General features: G+C 52.7%; 9 protein-coding genes across 9 annotated transcripts; 4 read left to right on the forward strand and 5 right to left on the reverse strand.

The window, feature by feature from the left end:
• Positions 1–753: 753 nt before the first annotated feature.
• Positions 754–1,641, reverse strand: BU26DRAFT_152642 (PEBP-like protein). The gene is made up of 4 exons (XM_033820008.1): positions 1,411–1,641; positions 1,289–1,360; positions 1,225–1,234; positions 754–1,174 (listed from the first exon to the last, which is right to left on the reverse strand). Exons 1-4 carry the CDS (start codon positions 1,559–1,561, stop codon positions 823–825), a joined length of 585 nt encoding a protein of 194 aa, XP_033690237.1. The 5' UTR covers positions 1,562–1,641; the 3' UTR covers positions 754–822.
• Positions 1,642–2,145: 504 nt separating this feature from the next.
• BU26DRAFT_514985 (uncharacterized protein) lies at positions 2,146–3,554 on the reverse strand. Its single transcript, XM_033827956.1, has one exon. The coding sequence runs from the start codon at positions 3,356–3,358 to the stop codon at positions 2,216–2,218; it is 1,143 nt and encodes a 380-aa protein (XP_033690238.1). The 5' UTR covers positions 3,359–3,554; the 3' UTR covers positions 2,146–2,215.
• Positions 3,555–4,003: 449 nt separating this feature from the next.
• BU26DRAFT_152668 (uncharacterized protein) lies at positions 4,004–6,201 on the forward strand. Its single transcript, XM_033820009.1, has 4 exons — positions 4,004–4,524; positions 4,572–5,368; positions 5,421–5,839; positions 5,892–6,201. The coding sequence occupies exons 1-4, from the start codon at positions 4,103–4,105 to the stop codon at positions 6,048–6,050; spliced, it is 1,797 nt and encodes a 598-aa protein (XP_033690239.1). The 5' UTR covers positions 4,004–4,102; the 3' UTR covers positions 6,051–6,201.
• A 39-nt stretch (positions 6,202–6,240) lies between these two features.
• On the forward strand, positions 6,241–7,179 carry BU26DRAFT_152689 (uncharacterized protein). Its single transcript, XM_033820010.1, has one exon. It carries the CDS (start codon positions 6,403–6,405, stop codon positions 7,087–7,089), a length of 687 nt encoding a protein of 228 aa, XP_033690240.1. The 5' UTR covers positions 6,241–6,402; the 3' UTR covers positions 7,090–7,179.
• Positions 7,180–7,303: 124 nt separating this feature from the next.
• On the reverse strand, positions 7,304–8,569 carry BU26DRAFT_500836 (uncharacterized protein; the record flags this gene model as incomplete). Its single annotated transcript, XM_033826528.1, has 1 exon — positions 7,304–8,569. One exon carries the CDS (start codon positions 8,567–8,569, stop codon positions 7,304–7,306), a length of 1,266 nt encoding a protein of 421 aa, XP_033690241.1.
• A 438-nt stretch (positions 8,570–9,007) lies between these two features.
• Positions 9,008–10,297, reverse strand: BU26DRAFT_547233 (uncharacterized protein). The gene has a single exon (XM_033831875.1). The coding sequence runs from the start codon at positions 10,269–10,271 to the stop codon at positions 9,441–9,443; it is 831 nt and encodes a 276-aa protein (XP_033690242.1). The 5' UTR covers positions 10,272–10,297; the 3' UTR covers positions 9,008–9,440.
• A 945-nt stretch (positions 10,298–11,242) lies between these two features.
• Positions 11,243–12,993, forward strand: BU26DRAFT_600778 (uncharacterized protein). Its single transcript, XM_033835195.1, has 3 exons — positions 11,243–11,357; positions 11,425–11,733; positions 11,792–12,993. Exons 1-3 carry the CDS (start codon positions 11,346–11,348, stop codon positions 12,665–12,667), a joined length of 1,197 nt encoding a protein of 398 aa, XP_033690243.1. The 5' UTR covers positions 11,243–11,345; the 3' UTR covers positions 12,668–12,993.
• A 119-nt stretch (positions 12,994–13,112) lies between these two features.
• On the reverse strand, positions 13,113–14,859 carry BU26DRAFT_448539 (protein-ER retention protein-like protein). The gene is made up of 3 exons (XM_033824682.1): positions 14,575–14,859; positions 13,442–14,512; positions 13,113–13,382 (listed from the first exon to the last, which is right to left on the reverse strand). The coding sequence occupies exons 1-3, from the start codon at positions 14,663–14,665 to the stop codon at positions 13,306–13,308; spliced, it is 1,239 nt and encodes a 412-aa protein (XP_033690244.1). The 5' UTR covers positions 14,666–14,859; the 3' UTR covers positions 13,113–13,305.
• Positions 14,860–14,983: 124 nt separating this feature from the next.
• Positions 14,984–16,088, forward strand: BU26DRAFT_448541 (uncharacterized protein). The gene is made up of 3 exons (XM_033824683.1): positions 14,984–15,417; positions 15,493–15,587; positions 15,648–16,088. Exons 1-3 carry the CDS (start codon positions 15,231–15,233, stop codon positions 15,705–15,707), a joined length of 342 nt encoding a protein of 113 aa, XP_033690245.1. The 5' UTR covers positions 14,984–15,230; the 3' UTR covers positions 15,708–16,088.
• Positions 16,089–19,621: the final 3,533 nt, after the last annotated feature.

Genomic DNA, 19,621 nt, shown 5'->3' on the forward strand with positions numbered 1-19,621 from the left:
ATAGCGGAGTTGTCAAAGTGAGGTTGCAGAAGGGTAGGGATGCTCAGGTACCATTCGCTTATTCGGCAGCTATACGAGGGGAAGACCCTCCCTCATTCCTCACTCTCATCCCTGCATAGGTACAGACAATGCCTTCTGGAACGTTCCGACTACAAAACCCGATACAAACAGGTTGCATGGCAGGAGAGGGGAACAGGAGGGGTGGCAGCAGACGCGCGTTGCTTCAATAACACAGTAAGTGAAGGATATGATGGACATGGCTGCAACGAGGGATTTTGACGAAAGTCGGACTAATCAACCACAGCGTCGGCGTTACTGTACCCTAAAGCCCAGCATGATCGCTGTTCTTGGTAATTCCATAGTAATAGGCTGATATCTCTCTCAATTGGGAACTTGTTGATCATTGTTGTCATAGGTCATCGCGTGTCAGAGATAGAGATACCGGCTCATATACGAACGTACCACTATGTCGATCGTTCATCATCTCCACATGCGCTCGCTACGATCTCTCCGAAACGTCCCCGGATTGCTGTCGGGTTTGTTGAGGACTGCGCAGAAACGGCATAGGAAATATCAGGCTCCTGGCAATGCTTCCGCTAACACTCCAGGGCCCTGCGTGTCAAATGTCTCTGCCAATACTTCACGAGATGAACAAGTCTATGTACGTTTTGATAGGCGGCTCTGACACTAGTTATTGAAAGCAAGGAGAACGCTTCCACGCAGGAGAAAGTTTCGGCGTCCCCCAAGCACCTGGTTCCATCTGTACACTAACTTCTACCAGACCGCTCCCATCGCCCCCTCCTTTCTTCCTCTCTTCGTCTTCTACGCCACAAACATCTTCGTATTATCCCCCGACTGTACTTGCAGATAGACTCCCGCAATCGGGTCCTCCAATCCCGCATCCGTCATAAACTTAGGCCAATTAATGCCCATTCTGCTCTGCACCACTTGTCTCTGAGAAGACGGAACCGCAAAACTCGCAGGTTGCTCGTGCAGCAAGAAAATGTAGTTGTGGGGGTGCTTGGGCGTCTCGGCGGGGGGCGCAGGTCCGAAGTAGGATGCTGGGCCCGTGGCTGAAGTAGTGAGGATCGAGCTACCGTTCTGCGTCTGTCCAGTGGGAGCCCAGTCCTGCAGGAGGGCATGGAGCACGGTAGTGCGGGCACTGCCTGATGGGCTATATACGGAGATTAGTAGGCTGTCTCGGTGAGGTGGAGGCAGACGTACACATCGATGTCTGACGACGGGTTAGTCGATATTCAGCAGCTTTGATGTTCGTTGGAGGGCCTACCAATCATTGCCAATAGGTACTTGCCCGAGAGCTCCATCCCCGTTACTCCGATTGTCGGCTTGCTCTGCACGCCTGCTCGTAGTTAGAACCCGTCCGATTTGTCAAGCCCTACACCAACTTACTCGACTTCTTCATCATCAGTCCCGGCGAAATGTACGTAGATCCATAGTACACATCCAGCGTCTTGTTCACCGAAGGCGTAAACCCAGCCGGCGTCTGCGCAAACGCAGCGCCCGCAAGCAACCCCAACGAACTGACAATCTTGAACAGCATGTTCACGTGAAATTCCGTTTTCGACAAGTAAAACGACGATCACCGAGCCTCAACGATGGAGCAATCGCATCAGCACAAAATGCCCGTCTAACGCATATTATACCAACTCCCGGGATGCCGAGCCTTCGGGAGAGGTAGCGGGCCGCCGGGCCCAGGCGCATCATCTATAACCTTCCATGACGGCCTTTAGGTGTAATCGTTGGACCTGGAGACGTGGGCCAAGATGTTTGATGGGGGTTGGAGATGAGGCTCTGTATGGGAGAAAGGAGTAATATATGTGCGACCCTGGTCTACCCCGCAACGCCGGGGTAGGTTTGCTCGGCTTTATATATTCTAAGCCGGCACTTGAATGGGTGGGAAAGGGTTCGGGGGCATCTTTGATGTTGGGCGTGGTTTCGAGGGGCTGAGGTTGAGGAGTTTGCAGGTCAAAACATACTTTCCAAGCGGTGTTAAGGCAACGAAGCGCCTTTGCGTAGAATATACCCCTGAACTGTGATACCAACCGGTTTTGCGAGAATTTTGAGTAAACGATGTTCGTTAGCTAAAGCACACGGATTTCTGTGGCATGAGTGGGAATGGCGAAACTGTAATATTGCTAAGCGCGCGACACGTGAAGCCTAATCCCTCCATCCTACTCTTGCTCAATACTAACGATCAGCCCCTGAGCGGAAGGACATGCTGCACAAGACAGCTTTGCCTACAAAGCGGACACTCGGGCTTCTCCCTCGCCCAGTCGCTGATACACACCCAGCAAAACACATGCCCGCACGTCGTCACGCTCGGATCTCTCATCCCCTCCAGACACAATGTACACTTCCTATTCCCGCCTCCAATCCAAGTCATGGTCTCCTCATCACTAAGCTCGTACCTTGGTTTATCAGTCACCGGGGTATTCGTCCACTTCTGCAGCTCCGATGGAGGCGATGCAGGATGCCCGGGGGTATCGAAAAGCAGCGCATTGTTTGCGCTGTACGCATTTGGGTCGAGCGAGACTTCTACGCCGCCGCCTACCATTGCTGTAGTGCCCATGCCGGCGCCGAGCGCGGCGGTGTGGACCGTATCGCGGGACATGGTGTTGTGGAGGTGGAGGTATGTTTGTACGGCCATTTGAAGGACCAGCAGGACGCCGAGGACTTCGTATCCTACGCGCTGATCGCTTTCTTGGACGTGGCGTGTGAAGATATAGCGGAGGTTCCAGATCCGTTTTGAGAGGTGGTAGTAGCTGCCGGCGAAGTAGAAGGTCGCGAGTGACAGAGCGTAGATGGGTGATGGCGAGGTGATTGTGTCGAGATTTTGGAGGATGTAGTTTTGGATGCGCGCCCCTAGCGGTGTTGATATGTCCTTCTTGCTCCCACTCTCTTTCGCTTGGTGTTGGGCTTTGGCTCGCAATCGTGCGTACCGTCTGATGTTCGATTCCAGCTTCGCCCGTATCCTCTTCCTAAAAGCCGGTAATATCCTCCCCAGCAGATACGGCCCCAATATACAACTGAGGATATATCCTGCTCTTCTCCCCAATGCGGGCAACCTTCCATTCTCGCCTTCCACTTGAACGATGTCGCAGTACTCTTCCCCCAATGTTCGGTTGCCAATCAGCGTCGTGAGCCCGAGATAAAGAAGTTCGCTGAAGACACGGGCTTCGGACGTGTATGTGTGGGCGAAGCGCGCGCCTTTTACTTTGCGGAGGAGGGTTGAGAGCTGTTCGAGGAGGGCGCCGCTGAAGTACGCGTCTTTTTGGTGCGAGCGGATGATGTCGGGGGAGGCGGCGAATGGGTACGTGTATGGTAGAGACGGCGACATCGTGAAGGAAGAGGTCAAGGAACAAGAGACAATGAGAGGGTATGGTCGGGAAGTTTGCCGTCGCGATGGTTGTCGACTATCTGCCAAGACATTTCTTGACCTCGGCTTGCGATAGCAGGAGCTTGGACCACGGCAGTCCCGGCATCCCAACTTCTTGCTTCTGGCTTTCCACAAATTGAACATATTGATGCTTATAACTGAAGCGCGGGATAGCCCTTTTCCCCATTGACGTTCTCGCTGATTTTGTCTCGGCCTGCTCAGAATCCCACTTTTCTCTCTCAGGGCCTTGTCTTGACCGATAATTCTGGCACCGGTGAGCTTGTAGCCATGGTATCATGCGGGAACGAAGTCGCTGTACTTCATTCGCTGCGCTTGGTCGTACAGATGGGATTGTCTTGAAAATGCGCCCTGCCACGTAACGCGAGGCTTTGCCCAGGCCGTCAGGCTGAGTCCGAGAGCTGAGAACTGAGGGAAACTCCCCACCACTCCCCTCTCATAGCCTTAACACTGAGTGTATAACCTACCTCATCTTACCTTCGCACTAGGGCAGCACTCGTTTACGCTGTCCTGTCGACATTTCCTGGCGAGAGACGTCAATAACCCCTGCAGTCTGGCTCGCGCGTTCCCCGAGCGTCCAACGACAGTTCTTATCGCCGCCGACAACTGAGAGTGTGAGCACGGGCTTGACCGCTTGTCTACACGTTGCGCAGGAGTATCGCCGGGTCTGAGCTCTTCCACGGTAACATGGAGGTGGTTGGCGCTGCCGCAAGCGCGGTCACATTGCTCGGAGCGGCTGTAAAAGGCACCGAGGCTGTCTACCAGATCATCTCCAGCTTCAAACAGGCATCGTCGCATGCAAAATCTCTCGAATCGGCGATCAACAGCCTGAAAACAGTCTTGACTCAGCTCCAGAACGACAAAGTGTTAGCTAAAGACAACCCATATCTCGAAGACTTAAAGAAATTCCTGAAAGGCTACCATGCAGACATTCAACGCTACGAAAAGGACCTGAAGAAGACTCAAATAGATTCGAAGGACTCGAAAAGAGAACGTATCTCGAAGAAGGTGAAGGGAGCAATCCAGGGAGAAAAGGATCTCTTGCGAATCCTCGGAGAGGTGACGCAGCGCTGCGCAACACTTGGGACCCAGCTGAATCTCTTTCAATGGTAAGGAAGCCTTGACCACATGTACCAAGACGCCTAATCTTTGGTAGCCACGCCACTGTGACAGCGAGAGACACGGTTCTGGAGCTAAACGCAGCCTCATCAGCACGAGCGAACCACGATGCAAATCAGTCAACGCTATTGCTCCAACAAAGCACAAGCCTGTCGACTATCGACGAAAAGATGGGAAACGTTCAAACTTCATTGGGTCGAATCCAAGATACTGTCATAACAACGTCCGAAATGTTAGCGCAGAGCCCAGGGGTGTCCCGAGCGGACCACAATGCAAATCAGTCAACTCTCTTGGTGCAACAAAGCGCAACCTTGTCAGCCATCGACGGAAGAGTCGGGAATGTGCAAACTTCACTGGATCATGTTCAAGATGCCCTCTCAACCATGACCGAAAAGATGGAACAAATTCCTCGCGTCTCACACACGCAGAGTGAAGACATCCGCACTCTTCTTCTTGCCCTCCAAAGCCAGATATCTGGGCTCTCGAATCGATCCACCGGGGTGCAGAGTGGCTCTCAATCACAGTCGATTCCAACCACAGAGAGCGGCGACAAGGTCGAGAAGGAAGCCGAGCTGGCAGAAAGTATCGGAAGACTACGAACCTTAGCCTCGCAAAGAGAAGGCAGCGTGCGAAACGAGGAAGCGGAATCATTCATAGACGACCTTGAATGCATTCTGCATACAATAATAGCGTTACCAGACACTCGCCATGCAACCACCCCATCTAAACGCAAGCTCGAGGCAATGAGTGGAGCAGAGGACATCAGTCCACGCGAATTGAAACGTCTATGCAGAATCGCGGCCTCGTCTCACAGCATTGACCTCAACTTCGGAGGTAAATTCCCCCTTGTTCTTCCATCAGCGTAGTCAGTTCTAACATGGCCCAGCACCTCGATTTAAGCCCGGGGCGAAGGGGAAGATTTCCCAGAGGCATAGAGCCAAGGCGATTGTAGCACAAAATTACGAGATAACAGTCGCACTCAACGAAAGGCGCTTCTCAGATCCTCCCGCTGACGACAATCAACTCAACCATCACCAATCCCACATCGTGGAGACCTTGGCACGAGTCAAAATCTTCCAACGCTCTGCATACCCAACGATGCTGGTAGCCTACCTCCGTCAAGTCCAAATGCAGAACGGGTTTTCCATCCTGAACCCTGTGATTTCTATTGGCAGAATACTTCCCGATGACTCTCCTCTCTTCAGTATTGTACAAGGTGGCCACCTTGATCAACTGAAACGCTTACTAATGTTGTGCCAATGCACTCTCAGAGATAGGGACTCATGGGGTACACCATTATTGCATGTAAGGAGCTCCAAATAGGCGTAGATATACCATGCTTACCAAATCTTGCTAGTACGCCATGGACCAGCCGGAGATGTGCAGGTTTCTTGTCGAGAACGGCGCGGATGTTGACGAAATAGCGACTAGGGTAGACGATAAAGAGTTCCAGAAGTATGACAGCTATTATTCCCACTTCTTTATTTCAATAAAAGCCGTAAGGACCCTTCATTAACTGTTTCCATATTTAGCCCACCGATACTCCAGCATCTAAACGATCTGGAAGAGCGTAATGAAAAGAAGTTGCAGGCCATTCTAGAATGTAGACGTGTTGTATTGCAGGCGGGCGCAGATCCTACTATAAATTCAAGTGAATGGTCCAACTCTGTCTTCGAAAATGTATCATCGGGCACTGTCGTGGGTTCATTCCGATGTAACTTTTAGTCAGTTCCTGCTAATCGTAATAGGATTCCGTAAAAGTCATACTGGATCATGGCGAGCCTTTTTTCAACCTAGAAGAAAGGAATATAGACGGTAACACTCCTTTGTTGCATCTGGCGCACAACTACTCGTTAGGCTATGATGCCATGAGATTCAAGCTCCTTCTAGATCGAGGTGCCAATATACACGCTCGGGATAATAGAGGGATGACCTGCCTTCACATTGCAGTTCAGTCAGCGAGGCCTAGAAATCACTTGAATACAAGAGTGGAAGAAGACATGGAAGCGATTACTCTGCTTACTCAACGCGGCGCAGATATCTTCACCACCGACTATTCCGGTCGTTCGATCTTCGATGATGCCTATGTATGCGACCACGAGAAGGAATATCCTCGTGGCAGCTATCGTGGCGATCTCTGGGACGCTGCGCTGTTCCGATGTGGTCACGGTGAGCATATTCAAAGGCCGGAAGAAAGGATGTGCCACTATACTCAGTGGTACACTGAGGAAGAGTTCGCAAGACTTTGGGAGGGGATGGCACAGGATTGCCCTTATATCTCTACCCCTTCAGCGATATGCCCGGATCGCGATGAGGTGAATCGACGCGCTGAGGAGTACAATCGGCGCCGTGAAGAGTACATTCGGCACTATGAAGCGAACTATCGAAGGGCTGAAGATTCGGTCTCTGAGGAAGAGGAGGAAGATTCGGCAGATTCAAACATAGGAGACGAGATGTATCTCACGGATTCCGAGCAAGACGGGTCCGAGATTGGGTACAGGGGTGGAATCGTACTTGGAGAAGTTGATGATCTTGACGGGGATGATGCAGGGTAGCTGCATGAGGGAGAGTCAACATGAGGATCTATTGGATGTTACCAGTCGCTTTTGGATGCAGTCACAGGAGCCAAGATGACACGAGGAATCTTGGGGCGTTCGGCGTCATGGAGGGGGCATAAGTTTCCCGATCTTTCGACTATTCTCTAGGGGAGTACTATCTGTCGCGCGGAGCTGCCACTACAGTACACTTCTCCATATCAACCATCTTCTTCTAGTCATACCTCCCCCCAAGCTGCCGAAGCGTAGGGACCCAATACCCAGCCCGCTCCCTCCTCTCCTTCCATAACTCGTAAAACTTAAAGCGGCTCTTGCTCTCCACCATCTTCGCCTCATCAAAACGTTCCTCGTAATCATATCCCTCCCACATCATCGCTTCCAGCAGTCGCGGCTGGTGGGTGTATAGACGTCGGGCACGCGGATCCGCCTCTTCGTCCTCATCCCATTGCTCATTCTCATTCTCATTCTCATCCTCGTTCTCCTCTTCCTCCTTCTTCTTGCCCTGCTTGGCTTCAAGGACCTCCCAGTTTACGTCGTCGCAGTACCAAGGCCAACTGTCCTCTGTGTACCCCATGAATTCGTCGTCGTCGTAGCTTAGCTTGGATTTTGCAGTTGGCCGCGTGGGTCGCGCGGTCGCCGGTTCGCGCATGCAGCAGCAGCAGTGGTATTGCATTGCGTCGTCGAGGATGGTGAGCACGGAGAAGAGGTCTGCAGTTGGGTAGAAGCGTGTGGGCGGGCATATTTCCTCTGGATGAGCGCCCGAATCCTCCTGTAGTTCATTTCCGTCCTTGTCACCATTCCCCTCGGCGCTTAAAGGCACCTCTTGCCGGCCATTAATCTCCGGCTCCAGCGAGCTCAGATACCGGAACAAGAAATGGTTAAACGGCGCGCATCCCCTGAGCCACGGCTTCGTCCGGAAATGCGACTCGTACTCCTTCCCAAACCGTCCTCGTCCGCCCTCGTTCTCCTCTTCGATCCGGCGGAACCGCTTCATGCCATCCCCCACATCCACACGAATCGCCGCCTCGGAAAACTTCCTGTCGCCTTTGCCGAAGGCAATGTACACCAAGGCGCCGTGATTGGACTGATGCGGATCGTCATATTCCGAATACGCGTCTTTAATCGGGATCAGTACCACTTGCACAAACTTGAACTGCGCGAGCCCGATGCTCTGGATCCAATGGCCCAGGACCCCTATCGGACTGTTGCGAGAGCTGGGGCGCTCGTACGTGCACAGGTACATGTCGAGAACGGAGATTCGGCGTGCGGCTTCGCATGTGTAGACTGCTTGGCGGAGCCGGAAGCTGTTCTCAGAGTAGTACATCGATATGGCTTCCTGCCGCATCTGTCGACAGACACGGGTGACGGCTGGGGGCGGGACGGGGTCGAAGCTTGTGCATTTTATGATAGCGGCGCTAATGACGAGGTCTTCGTAGATGGCGTTGCGCAGTTCGCTGGGTAGGTTGAAGAATGTCGGCATACTTTGTGTTAGGCCTGCGGAGGGAGACAGTGAACTTCGATACTGGAGTGATCAAAAGGGAGTTGCGAAGCAGGGGCGATTGCGAGATAAAAGAATTGTTTGGGGGTTGCGGGCGAGGATTTATACGCGCAAAGCGCTAGATGGGTGGGTCATGTGTCGGTGTGAATGCAATAGAAGAGTGACAAAGCAATCGAACAGGAGGTTTAGTATCCACTTGGGAATAGAGCTATGAAACACGTGGGTGAATGTCTTGCCCATTTCTCGCCCAGGGCAGCTCAGAGAACCTGTGCATGTGGAAGAGAACAATACTAAGTTCTCTTAGCCAATGCTGCCAAATCCGCGAGTGGGGCCTGATTGAGCAGGAAGTCCAGGCACGCGAGCCTCCAGAGTTGCCGGAAAAAGAGGTATAGATTCTCCAAGACAGGTCATACTGAATGCACCCTAATATATACCGAACTAAGGGCTGCAGGGACGTCTGGACCACGGTAAGTGTTGAAAAATTATACATTCCGGGTCAATGTTCGGAGTTTCGGAATGACATTTTCAGCTAAGAGATCGGTGATTGAAGGCACGTCCACTAGAAACTGTTCGATCAAATTCCTTGTGCCCCGAGGAAGATCTCAGGCCCGCCTGAGCGACAGACAGTGTTGCGCCGTGCCCAATTTAACATACGCTCTGGAAGCTCTCTCTGACACTAACTCTTGCAGATCCGCGTGAGTGTTGAAGTTGGGGAACCCCCACGGGCTTGAATAAATCCTCGAAAGATTGACAAAGTGGGAGTTACGCTGAAGCAGATGAACACCCATAAGACTTGTAGAAAGGAGAGTGCACCACCCCGTCCTTAACTGGAAGACGATTGCGGGCTAGGAAATCACCTTACATCCGAAAGCAATGAAGAAATCGGCGCCCGATCCCTCTGCCACCGCTCAAACTCGACGGAATCAACACCACCCTTTTCAACTGTTAAATCGCTCGTCCAAGTCCTATCGAACCTTTTCCTCTCTGCACTCTCTTCCCTCTCCTTATACTCCAAATGCTGCTCCTGTATCTCCGCCGCTTCGGATCGTAGGCTCCATTTCCGCAAATCAGTGTCAATGCAACACTGCACGGTGTACGTCAAATACAGCGTGATCTGCGGCCCCTCTTCCAAGTCAAGAATCGACAGACCGAACGATGCAACCCTCTCATGGCGAAGAAAAGACTCCGTGATGTCGTAGATGACGCCCATGGTCACGCCACCGGATTTGGAGCCCTTGAAAGGGACTTTAGCTTCATTGCAGAAGTCTCCCATCATCGCATGGCAGAACTTCACAACCGAGAGTGAAGTGGGCGGCGGCTGGATGAGGAGCATTCTTCGCCAGCTGGCTTCGGGCCGCAGGAATGCTTGCCTTCCGGATTCATCGTCTAGTCCGTCCAGCAGTTCAATGCTCTCGTAGGTCGGCATCGCCCAGCGGTTGCTGGGACGGACGAACCATGGTACCAAAACTTCCCGCAGGAGAGGATTGAGAGTCCATTGGCGGTCCTCCTTAAAAGGGGAAGCATGGAAGAAGAGCAATTGTTGGAGACTTGGAGACAATGTTATTGCTTTTCGGAAGTGGCGTGAGAGGCGTTGGGCGAAGAGCAGGTCGCGGGTGGGGAGTTGAGCTAGGATGTGCTCGAGGAGTTCCGGAGTGGACAGGACGCGGTCTTGAGCAGATGCCATGGCCACCGATGTTGAATGTAGGAAAGATGGAGTGGAGTGGAGTAGGAAGAGGCCGCCTGAACATTCACAGCCACTGGATTGGCGTAGAGGCTAACCGGATGCGGTTAACCACTTTGCGGGGTCTGGACGTCTAGGCACTCTGCACGCTCTTTGCCTGTCTTCATCGTCATCAACATCCTGATCCAACGCTCAGCTATCAATGGCTATGCTTCCATATGGCGACGATGCCGGGGGCTAGCAATGCGTTACGCTCGTCTACCTAGTTCACTCGCGTTGTTCATTTGTCCGCATTTGACGTGCCTCTCTGCCAGGACAGCGGTGAGAGGGTACGTGGGCCGCATCAGTTTATAGAGAAGTAATCGTAGCTCTCTCACTGCGTGTAGTTTGTTTCTTTGGCTTGAATGTTGTACCTGGGGTGGGGCACTTGGATAGTGCACTCAACCTCCATCCCTTACTCGTGCAGGATCCGGGTTGTCCAGCTTTTGTACTGCATATAGAGAGATCAATGTGTGCCAAAACTCGAGCCGACAAAATCACTAGTATCATTCCTTACGAGAATTTCTCACCTTAAAGAGGCAAGACGGAGAGAAGGTGGCTTACCTCGCACTTCTCCAACAGCCGCATCCTCGACTTCCGCTCTCTAGGCAACTCACTTCTGGATATGCCCATACTCTTTCCCCAGGCCCGATACGTAATTGCGCCTGCCTTTTCCAACGGATCATCCATTTCTTTGAATTCGCCACCGCTGCGAAGACGGAAGGCACGACTGCGGCCGCGGGCCCTCTGCGAAGCCCGCCTTTCACTCGAACACCGCTTCAGCGCCACAACAAAAGGTGACTGAGGATTCGGCCGCAACACACCGCCCCGCATCATGTTGTCGTTGCTGTTGACACAACAAGCCCCAGGTCTTGGCATTGGTATATCTCGACCTCACCTCCACGACCGCCCTCCACTCCGCCACCTCCACGCACTCCACCTTCGTTGACCTGTCGGAAGTCGGTCAACTGTTTGTCTTCGGTGTTGTTATCGTCGCAAAGACTGTCAGAACAAACTCGGACGGTGTACGAGGAAGCCATGTCTTCCAAGGTGAGCAATCCAATTGCTTTGCGCGCCTCCAATTGTTTATTTGCGACCGCCGTTCATGACCCAGCAGGTGTATCCGCAGAGCAAGCTCAGTAACACATCCCACGCCATGTCTGGGTACAGCGGTGGCCCAGTTCGCGACGCAGGCGGGCGCGCGGTTCAGTTCAAGACGAGCAACCCGTTTGAAGCCCTTTCAGTTGCCGTTCAGTCCTCTGCATCATCAGGAAGCGGAGGATCTGCGGAGTCGCCCCCCTCCCCTCAAGGTTCGGTGTCCTCGACCGACACGGTCACTGGCAAGACTTCGGTTGGAGGCGTTGCGATAATTTCCAGCACTTCGACTCCAGGACCAGGTCATACGCGGGAGCAAGCAGCTCACCATGTGAGTTCTGCAAAATCTGACGTTGACTCGTATATATACTGACGGGGCAATTCGGAAGGGGTTCTTTCCTATGTCGCCAGAGATGGTTTCTCGCAAGTCAACTACGACCCCAAACATCCCGAGCTCCTTCAGCTCCCCCGTGCGTAAGCATGTGCAGGAGCCCCAGAGTAGCGGCTTCGGACCCAGCGCCCGCCGTGGATCGACCCTCAGCCAGGGCGGTCCTCTCTACACACCGCCGCCGCTACGCCGTGACTCGATGGATAGTCAGAACTCTACCCTCTACACGCCGCCACAGCTGCGCCGTGACTCGATGGTGAGTCAGGGCCCAGCAGGGTCGTATGCGTCTCCGGCACGTCGCTTGACTGGTTCGAGTATTCAACCTCCGATGATGCACCCTTCTATCGGAGTGCGTCAAACCATGAATGGTATCTCGGAGGCTGTCGCAGTTGAAGAGTTCGCGTTCCGCCGTGGACAGCAAGATCGTGGCAGCGTTCGGACTCGCATCCCCAAGAATCCTTTCCACCCTGTTCATAATCAGGCCTGGGAACTTAACTATCTGCGAGGCAAGCAATCGAAGACCCCTGCCGTGGTCTCCCGGTCAAATGCGGCTTCACCGTCGGGCAAGAACTACGCTTGGCCGATCCTAATCAACCCGTACACGCAAAACCAGGAGCACCCGAACGGCTCCTTCGACGCAGAGTGGGCTCAGGATATGATCATCCGTGCTCTTGACAGCATGGCAGCAATTATCTCCATGATCCTCAAGCGCGGCAAGCAGGGTGAGTGGCAGCGCGCTGTCTGTGACGTTCCAGCACCCGTTGCCGAAGCGTTGTCGGACTACCCGCACCTCATGGGACGTTACGAGAAGCTGAAGCGCGATGCCCAAGAGGCCATCGCCGGGGGCCGACCACAAGGATACACTCAAGATGACTGAAACACCCCTCCATATTCGAAGTGGTGTCGAAGGAGTTGTTACGTCGTCGATGCGGCCCAATGTGTCGTAACTAGCGTCGACTGTTCGATGAGGACGGTTCATGAAGAGGACCTTCTAGGTACGTGGTGTGCGAATATGCTTTCATGATTTCCCTTTCCGGAGTTCGGGTGGAATAATGTGGCTTGTCGTATTCGATGGGCGAGATTGATAATGGGGGTTGCTTTTTTTCGACGGATGATACGGCCTGATTTCATGGACGATGTTTTCCTCAGATGCGTGTACAATATCGACTGCGGGATACGGACGGAAAGGCGTGCAACTGTATGATACTTTCTGAAAACGACCGGACATAGCTTCTTAACGACCGGCTGCTTTCTTCCACACAGCTTATTCCTCAAAGTTTCACGGTGTCTTGTTCGGGACTGTATACTTTGAGAAGTACGTTCTTTGGTTTCAATTGTTGCAGCAACATTTTTGACAAAGTCAGTCCAAGATGTGAGCGTTGATGAAGGAATTGAAGTTCGATTTGCAAATAACAAGGATGAAAAAGTAAAAAGCCGACAAGTTTATACAGGAATCGCTCACAAAACGCCGCTAAATGCTGATGCTCAGACAATGCTCCTGGTACTCTAACACGCCTAATCCTCCTCCTCGTACTTATTCGACATATCTCCGAGTAGAATATCGTCAGGCGCAGGGCCGCGGTGGTTGCGCACTGCTTCAAGTTAGCCATCTTTTTCTGTATCCAGTGGGAAATCGTTTGACGGCACTCACCCCACTCGCACTCGACGCGAAAGAAAATCCAGATCCACCTTCGCAACACCTCCAACGCCTCCATCAGGAAGATGCCACCCTCCAAATCATTAAAGTGGTCTAGATGCGGACTCAGCTTGAAACTCCACGTGCACCGCAACATGGCGTCCACCGCGATCGCTACGTAGTAGAATTCGTTTGCATGGAACCATCGATGCCGTCGCAGGCCGTACGGATACTCGGGGTTCTCGCGCTCCTTTTTGGACGAGAAGAGCGTGAGGTCCCAATCGCGAGCTACGTCCCAGTAGAATGAGTATGCGGAGTTGACGAACACGGCCGCGAGCCACAGACGGAACAGCGTTGCTTCCGACATGCCGTATTTCGAGGGTTCGGGGCTGCGTTGTAGTGCGGAGAGGATGATGACGGGGAAGGCGGTGCTGTATTTGAGCGCGTTGGCGAGGTGCTGGCCACCCCAGCCCGTGGAGGGGCTGATCTGCCCGGTCTGCTTGTTCGCCTTTTGCACGCGAGAGTATTCTGTCAAGCATTGCCGGAGGCGGATGATTGAGGGGACGGATATCACGAATGGAACCCAGAATGCACCGCCGCAGTTGCGGTTCGGCGGCCCGGTCGAGGAGTGTTTGGAGGAGAAGAACATGCAGAGCGAGATGAACAGGTCGCCGAGGACTTTGGCGTAGCTGGTCAACGCATCAGCCAATAAAATATCCCCGAATTTCCCGTCCTGTGCTTCTGCTATTCCACCAATCGATATGCGCTTCAGCGTCGCGAGGGTCCGGTGTCGTCCATTACGGCTCACAAACGGTATGGGTGCCACGAAACCAACTACCAGTACAAGCAGGTATAAGTTTGGCAGTATCTCCCAAGCTGCAACGTCCTTCGGGCTGCCATTTGTGAGGGTCCAGAAGAGGAGCAGGGACAGGATGAGCGGGATCGAGAGGAAGGTCGCGACGCGGTAGCAGGACAGGTGGTGCGGCGGATGGTGGGGAGACGTTCGCGAGGGGTAGCGGACTAGCGACGGGACGTCGATTTTGATCAGGGCGAGGTAGTGGAGGTTGGTGCCCCATGCCCAGATGCCTGTTCGATCCGATTAGCTTCCAGCACGTTGTTGAGAGGGCGCGCGCGGCGGAGAAGCCTACCCAGAACAATGATCAGGGCCACGCGGTACGGCAGCGGCAACAGGCGACTGAAGCCATCAAGCTCAGGGTCGACGGCCGGATCTCCGTCCATCTCTTAATCGTGTCGCGGATCCCCTATATTCGCACCCCGGTTCCCTTCTCTTGATCTGTCATCCAGCGGCGTTCAACGAGCGACTGCGGTAAGTGACCTCCTCTTCCCTTTGTTCAAGGACTCATTCCCATCGGCGTAAGGGGCGCGAAGAGAGTAGCGTGTCCACTTTCCCTTCGCACGAGGTTGCGCAAAAGGAGCGCCACACACGGCTGACGTAACGTCGTTTCAGCCGCATGCTTGCCAAAAGCGGGAAGGAGCAGTTCAGCCCTGCCAAGCCTGTCGGAAGGAAGGGACCTCCGAATCGAGCCTTCCCCAAAGGACGTCGCCATGACGTTCCCCATCGAGCAGCAACAGAATCAAAGATATCCGAAAAGCCGCCATTGGGCAGAGCGTGCCCGACTGCACATGAGACACACCTGTGCCTAAAGCTATCTGAACCTCACACTTCGCTCATTCCTCCGTCACCCAACGCAATTGCTCACATCGAACGAGCTTCCAAGTGAAGCTAGCAAAACCGTGCAGTTTTCCGACCGACCGAATTCCATTGAAACATACAAACGCAACAATGTCCCCCCTCACCATCCCCAAGATCTTCATGGCCGGCGGCGCTGTCGGCTTCGGCTACTACCTCCTCATGCGACAATACTGGTTCCCGAACCCATACAAGACACGAGAAGTGCAGAACATCGAGGACCGCTTCTCAGCGGGCGGAGGGACTCCACATCACACACCCGGCGTGGCTACCATGAGAGGTATGCTATACTACTCTGAAGGCTTGTTGGTGGAATATGAATGGGACGGCATTTGCTGATCGCGGAGAGGAACAGGAGACGCTTCGAACGTCGAATCAAGACAAGTCGGCGAGCACAAAGGCCCGCAGTCTGAGTTCCACAAGAAGAACATTACAGACCAGCAAGCTAACGTACGAACATCTCCCTGATTTCCCCTCATAGTGAGATAGTAGCTGATGATGTCCGTGCAGGCGCCCGTCTTCCCCGAGAAGTTCTACGAACAACAGTACAACAATCCGAAGGGCAAATGAGCGTATCGACCGTCCGTCCGTCCCGACCGAGCGAGTATACAAAATTGGGAGAACCCACCGGTGTTGGTTGGCAAGCTTTGATGCATCATATTATGGCGTTCTCGACTCACTCATCAGGCTCCTCCACTGTAAAATCATTGTGTATATACGAGAAGCTCTCCCCTCGGGAGGCTTGCAGGAGGAAGCAAATGCAATTGGTCCAAGTTCAATCCAGTCCCCCTGGACTTGGTCTCGCGTAGTATTGGAGTGTTGTTGTAGCCCTGACGCCATTGTCTAATGCGAGGAATCCAGCGAACAGAAGTGAACCTCCTGTTGAAGTTACTAAAGGTACGTATCAACGCCGAGGGATTTGTCGCTATAAATCCATATATGCGGTAGAAGCTACCTAGCAATTCTCGATTAATTAAATCTCTACAGGTATCCCTTACTATTTAATTATACTGATTCAATACCTTCCTTGATCGACTACCTCTTCCCGATTACATCAGCGCTGAAGCCGTTACTTTCTAGCTGTGTGACCTCCCCCAAGCCCAGTTTCTATCTACCCGCTCCCAAGTCTCTCCATTCCTCTCGCACCTCATTTTATGACATTCTGTCTTTGACGACGAACCCCGAGGACGCCTACTACACCCGACAACAATAAGATCTAGATGGTTTGAGTGGAGCACTCGAATATAGAGCGAGTAACACGGACAATACTATTGCCTCCGTTAGAATACGCAAAGTACGTCTTTATTCTTCCACATAGCCGCGATATAGACTAGCTTGACTCTCCACAGGCGGAAGGGAGTATGAGTGGGGACTGGGAACATTCACAGACCTAATACAGTATGCACAGGCGCTTAAATTATCCCTTACCATCGACGTTGTGCCGCTATGTTATTGCCTCTACCTTAGGATGAGCTCCAAGCTAATGCGTTTTCAGACGTGCAAATATTGACGCGTTTACTTCGCATTGTCTATTAGCCTCCAGTCCTGTACTGCACTCAAGTCGTCCTTTCTATCTCGTTCCTCTTCTCATATAGTATCCGATTTGGAAGGCGCACTCGACACGGGCAGCTGCCCCACCTTCACAGCTCACCCTCTCGATTTTCCGGATAGAACGACGTGCGTAGCAACTACCCTGGAGGCCTTCGCGGGTGCGTACAACGTCGAGGTCGCGCAATCCAAGCGACTCTGCGCCGACCGAGAGCTAACAGTGCATAGGCCTGAGCCTCAGGTCCAGATCATCCTGCCGGACTCGACGGATCAGCTTTGTGAACAGGCTCCGGGACGTACTCCAGTGTCCAATCTCTGCAGCTCGATTGACCATGCCTCGGTATCCCCTCTGAATCTGAGTATAGAACGCGGTGCGCTTTATCAGCAGACATCGAATGGTCCAGTAACGACGAAAGTTCTGTCCGAGGGCGTAAGTTTGAGTCTCTCAGAGGGTCTACTGGGGAACGAAACCGAGCTCGACATTAACGAACAGCTCTGCATGGCCATCGTCTTGTCATTTGCCCTGCTGGATTTCTGTGGAGAGCCGTGGTTTCCCAGCGGTTGGACAAGAAATGGGATCTACCTTCTGCAGCATGGCTAGCATCTCTCCTTACGACCGGCACTAATTGCATGTGTAAGACCAACCTCCGCAAACACTGGTGCATCAAGGATTTCTCCCGATCTGAAGTTGCTTTTCCACCGCATTCTGCTTATGGAAATTTTCTGGCAAGAAACTCTGCCAATCGACCTAGGTCCTGGCAAAGACATGAACGTCTCAGAACTGAGGGATTTAGCGCTGAAAGAGTTCGAGGCGATGAAGATGAAATGGAGTGTCTCTGAGAGGTATAGGCAGTCCGTCGAAGCCTGCCTCGAAGGCATCGAAGATGAAGATGCTTTGGGTGATGGAGAGTCATTCACCAGGGCCTTTTGTCAGAGAATCATCAGCCCGCTAGAGACCGACTACACATCGCTGTGGGGAAATCGCGATCCCGATGACGTTATTTCGGAGCTCAAGCTGTCCAGCGTGAAGCGGAAAAGGCCACCACCAGGAGCACCCAAGCCAGCACACTTTCAGGTAAGTCCGCAGTTACGATTGCAGGTTGCAGCTAACTCTCTATAGACTTTTAAGGCAAAGCATGGTGGGGTCACAAAGTTTCCTCGGTTCCCTCCGCCGCCCCTCAAGTTCTTTGACACTGTCGACAGTCCAGAGCCGAAACAGTAGGTGGAACCTTAGGCTTTCACGAAATGGTCTTTCTGCTGACTTCTCCCCGTGAAGAATCGAAGGGGCTGAGCGATGGTTCAGTCTTTTCGACCAAGACGACGTTAAAGCGCAACCGCCCAAGAGAGCGAGGGACATAACCAATCGAATAAAGATCGCGATAATAGACACCGGTATCAACATGAATGATCCCTAGATCCAACAGAAAGCGGGAATAATTAAGTGCTGGCCGAACATCGAATCTTGTGAAGATACCGACGGCCGTGGAACCCAGGTTGCGTATCTCCTACTTAGGCTAGCGCCCCACGTACAACTCCGAATCGCGAAGGTTGCCAAATCGCAGTTGCTGAAGGACGCCGACGTCGAAGATATTGCGAAGGTGAGCGCCGAATCTTCGAATTCCTCAATGACGACATTGCAATGCTGACACTTGATCAGTCTATACGACACTTCTCCTCCGACCCCTACAACCGCGTCGACATCATCAACCTCTCGTTCGGATTCCCGCGATTTCACGAGAAACTCCGTCCGATCCTCGACGCCATCCGCGAAGCTCGACAAAACAACGTTCTCATATTCGCTGCTGCCGGTAACGAGGGCGGTAACCAGGGCATTTTTTGGCCCGCGAAACTCCACGAAACAGGCGATGTGGTCTGTATCAACGCATCCGATAGCGACGGCGACGCCTCCAGTTTCAATCCTACCACCGGCTCCAGCAACCGCATCTGCACCCTAGGCGAAGCCCTCCCGTCATGCGAAAAGGATGCACAGAATAACACCATGCACCGAAGTGTCACGTCATTCGCGACGCCGATCGCAGTAGCGATTGCATCAATTGTGCTAGGCGTTGCAGGCAACGTCGACATCAAAGCAGAAGATGCTCCACCGAACTTCGAATGGCTCAGGGGGCGACTGAAAACCAAGTCTGGCATGGAGAGGATCTTGCATGAGATGTGCGTGGAGCAAGAGCAAGAGAGAAGGGCTGGGTACTCCTATATCACACCGTGGTTCTTTCTCGGTGTCGGAGAGAGGTCGCGCGTGCATGTTATGGCGAATGAACTAAGAGGCATTCCGGAGTGAGATACGCAGCCGGGTACTATGAGCCAGGAGGCCCAGTGTTGAAGGCGCCATTCTCTAGGAGCACTGCTCAGCTTGGGGTCCTTCGACCGCTAATCCACGGGCGCGTCGCAATCATCAACCCCCGCCCTGATGTCCTTCGACCGCCGATCCACGAACGAACTCACAGCGTCTCCACCTATCGGAACTCAGCTAGCAACCCAAATCTCGGAAATCACAAAGACCGGAAACAGTCCAGTTCGCGTCACTGATATATCCGTAAAGTCTGTCGCAGCGGACGGATCAGAGCGAAGCTTCATTTTGAACCGCGGATTTTGGGAGCGCACTTTGCTGAAAGATGCCCACAATATCGACTTTGAAAAGTTTTGGATACAACAAGAAGCCGGATGTGTCCGTGTGAAGCGTCCCGTACCGCGCCGGGGCGGGTTCTCTTTAATAATAAGATATTTTTTCTTTAAATTTTAAGGAACTCTCTGTTCTATATTAAAGAATGATCCTTTAAATTTTAAAGAGAATCTAAGGGGTAGTGTTTTGTGCATCCTTTATAAAGAGAGTTTCTTTATTCCTTTGAATTTCTCTTTAACACTTTGAAGGATTTTCTTCAAAATTTCAAGAACTCTTCTATATAACTTGAAGAACT

Source organism: Trematosphaeria pertusa (genome assembly GCF_010094035.1).
Source record: "Trematosphaeria pertusa strain CBS 122368 unplaced genomic scaffold BU26scaffold_2, whole genome shotgun sequence".
NCBI lineage: Eukaryota > Fungi > Ascomycota > Dothideomycetes > Pleosporales > Trematosphaeriaceae > Trematosphaeria > Trematosphaeria pertusa.

Coding starts and splice junctions, on each gene's coding strand:
- BU26DRAFT_600778 (XM_033835195.1), top strand. Junction 11,734..11,791: donor GGGAGCAAGCAGCTCACCAT/GTGAGTTCTGCA, acceptor GCAATTCGGAAG/GGGTTCTTTCCTATGTCGCC.
- BU26DRAFT_152642 (XM_033820008.1), bottom strand. CDS start 1,561: ATGCTGTTCAAGATTGTCAGTTCGTTGGGGTTGCTTGCGGGCGCTGCG. Junction 1,361..1,410: donor ACTGATGATGAAGAAGTCGA/GTAAGTTGGTGT, acceptor AACTACGAGCAG/GCGTGCAGAGCAAGCCGACA.
- BU26DRAFT_547233 (XM_033831875.1), bottom strand. CDS start 10,271: ATGGCATCTGCTCAAGACCGCGTCCTGTCCACTCCGGAACTCCTCGAG.
- BU26DRAFT_448539 (XM_033824682.1), bottom strand. CDS start 14,665: ATGGACGGAGATCCGGCCGTCGACCCTGAGCTTGATGGCTTCAGTCGC. Junction 14,513..14,574: donor GGCCCTGATCATTGTTCTGG/GTAGGCTTCTCC, acceptor CGGATCGAACAG/GCATCTGGGCATGGGGCACC. Junction 13,383..13,441: donor TCGCGTCGAGTGCGAGTGGG/GTGAGTGCCGTC, acceptor AACTTGAAGCAG/TGCGCAACCACCGCGGCCCT.
- BU26DRAFT_514985 (XM_033827956.1), bottom strand. CDS start 3,358: ATGTCGCCGTCTCTACCATACACGTACCCATTCGCCGCCTCCCCCGAC.
- BU26DRAFT_152689 (XM_033820010.1), top strand. CDS start 6,403: ATGAGATTCAAGCTCCTTCTAGATCGAGGTGCCAATATACACGCTCGG.
- BU26DRAFT_448541 (XM_033824683.1), top strand. CDS start 15,231: ATGTCCCCCCTCACCATCCCCAAGATCTTCATGGCCGGCGGCGCTGTC. Junction 15,418..15,492: donor CGGCGTGGCTACCATGAGAG/GTATGCTATACT, acceptor GGAGAGGAACAG/GAGACGCTTCGAACGTCGAA. Junction 15,588..15,647: donor TTACAGACCAGCAAGCTAAC/GTACGAACATCT, acceptor ATGTCCGTGCAG/GCGCCCGTCTTCCCCGAGAA.
- BU26DRAFT_152668 (XM_033820009.1), top strand. CDS start 4,103: ATGGAGGTGGTTGGCGCTGCCGCAAGCGCGGTCACATTGCTCGGAGCG. Junction 5,369..5,420: donor CATTGACCTCAACTTCGGAG/GTAAATTCCCCC, acceptor AACATGGCCCAG/CACCTCGATTTAAGCCCGGG. Junction 5,840..5,891: donor GGGGTACACCATTATTGCAT/GTAAGGAGCTCC, acceptor AAATCTTGCTAG/TACGCCATGGACCAGCCGGA.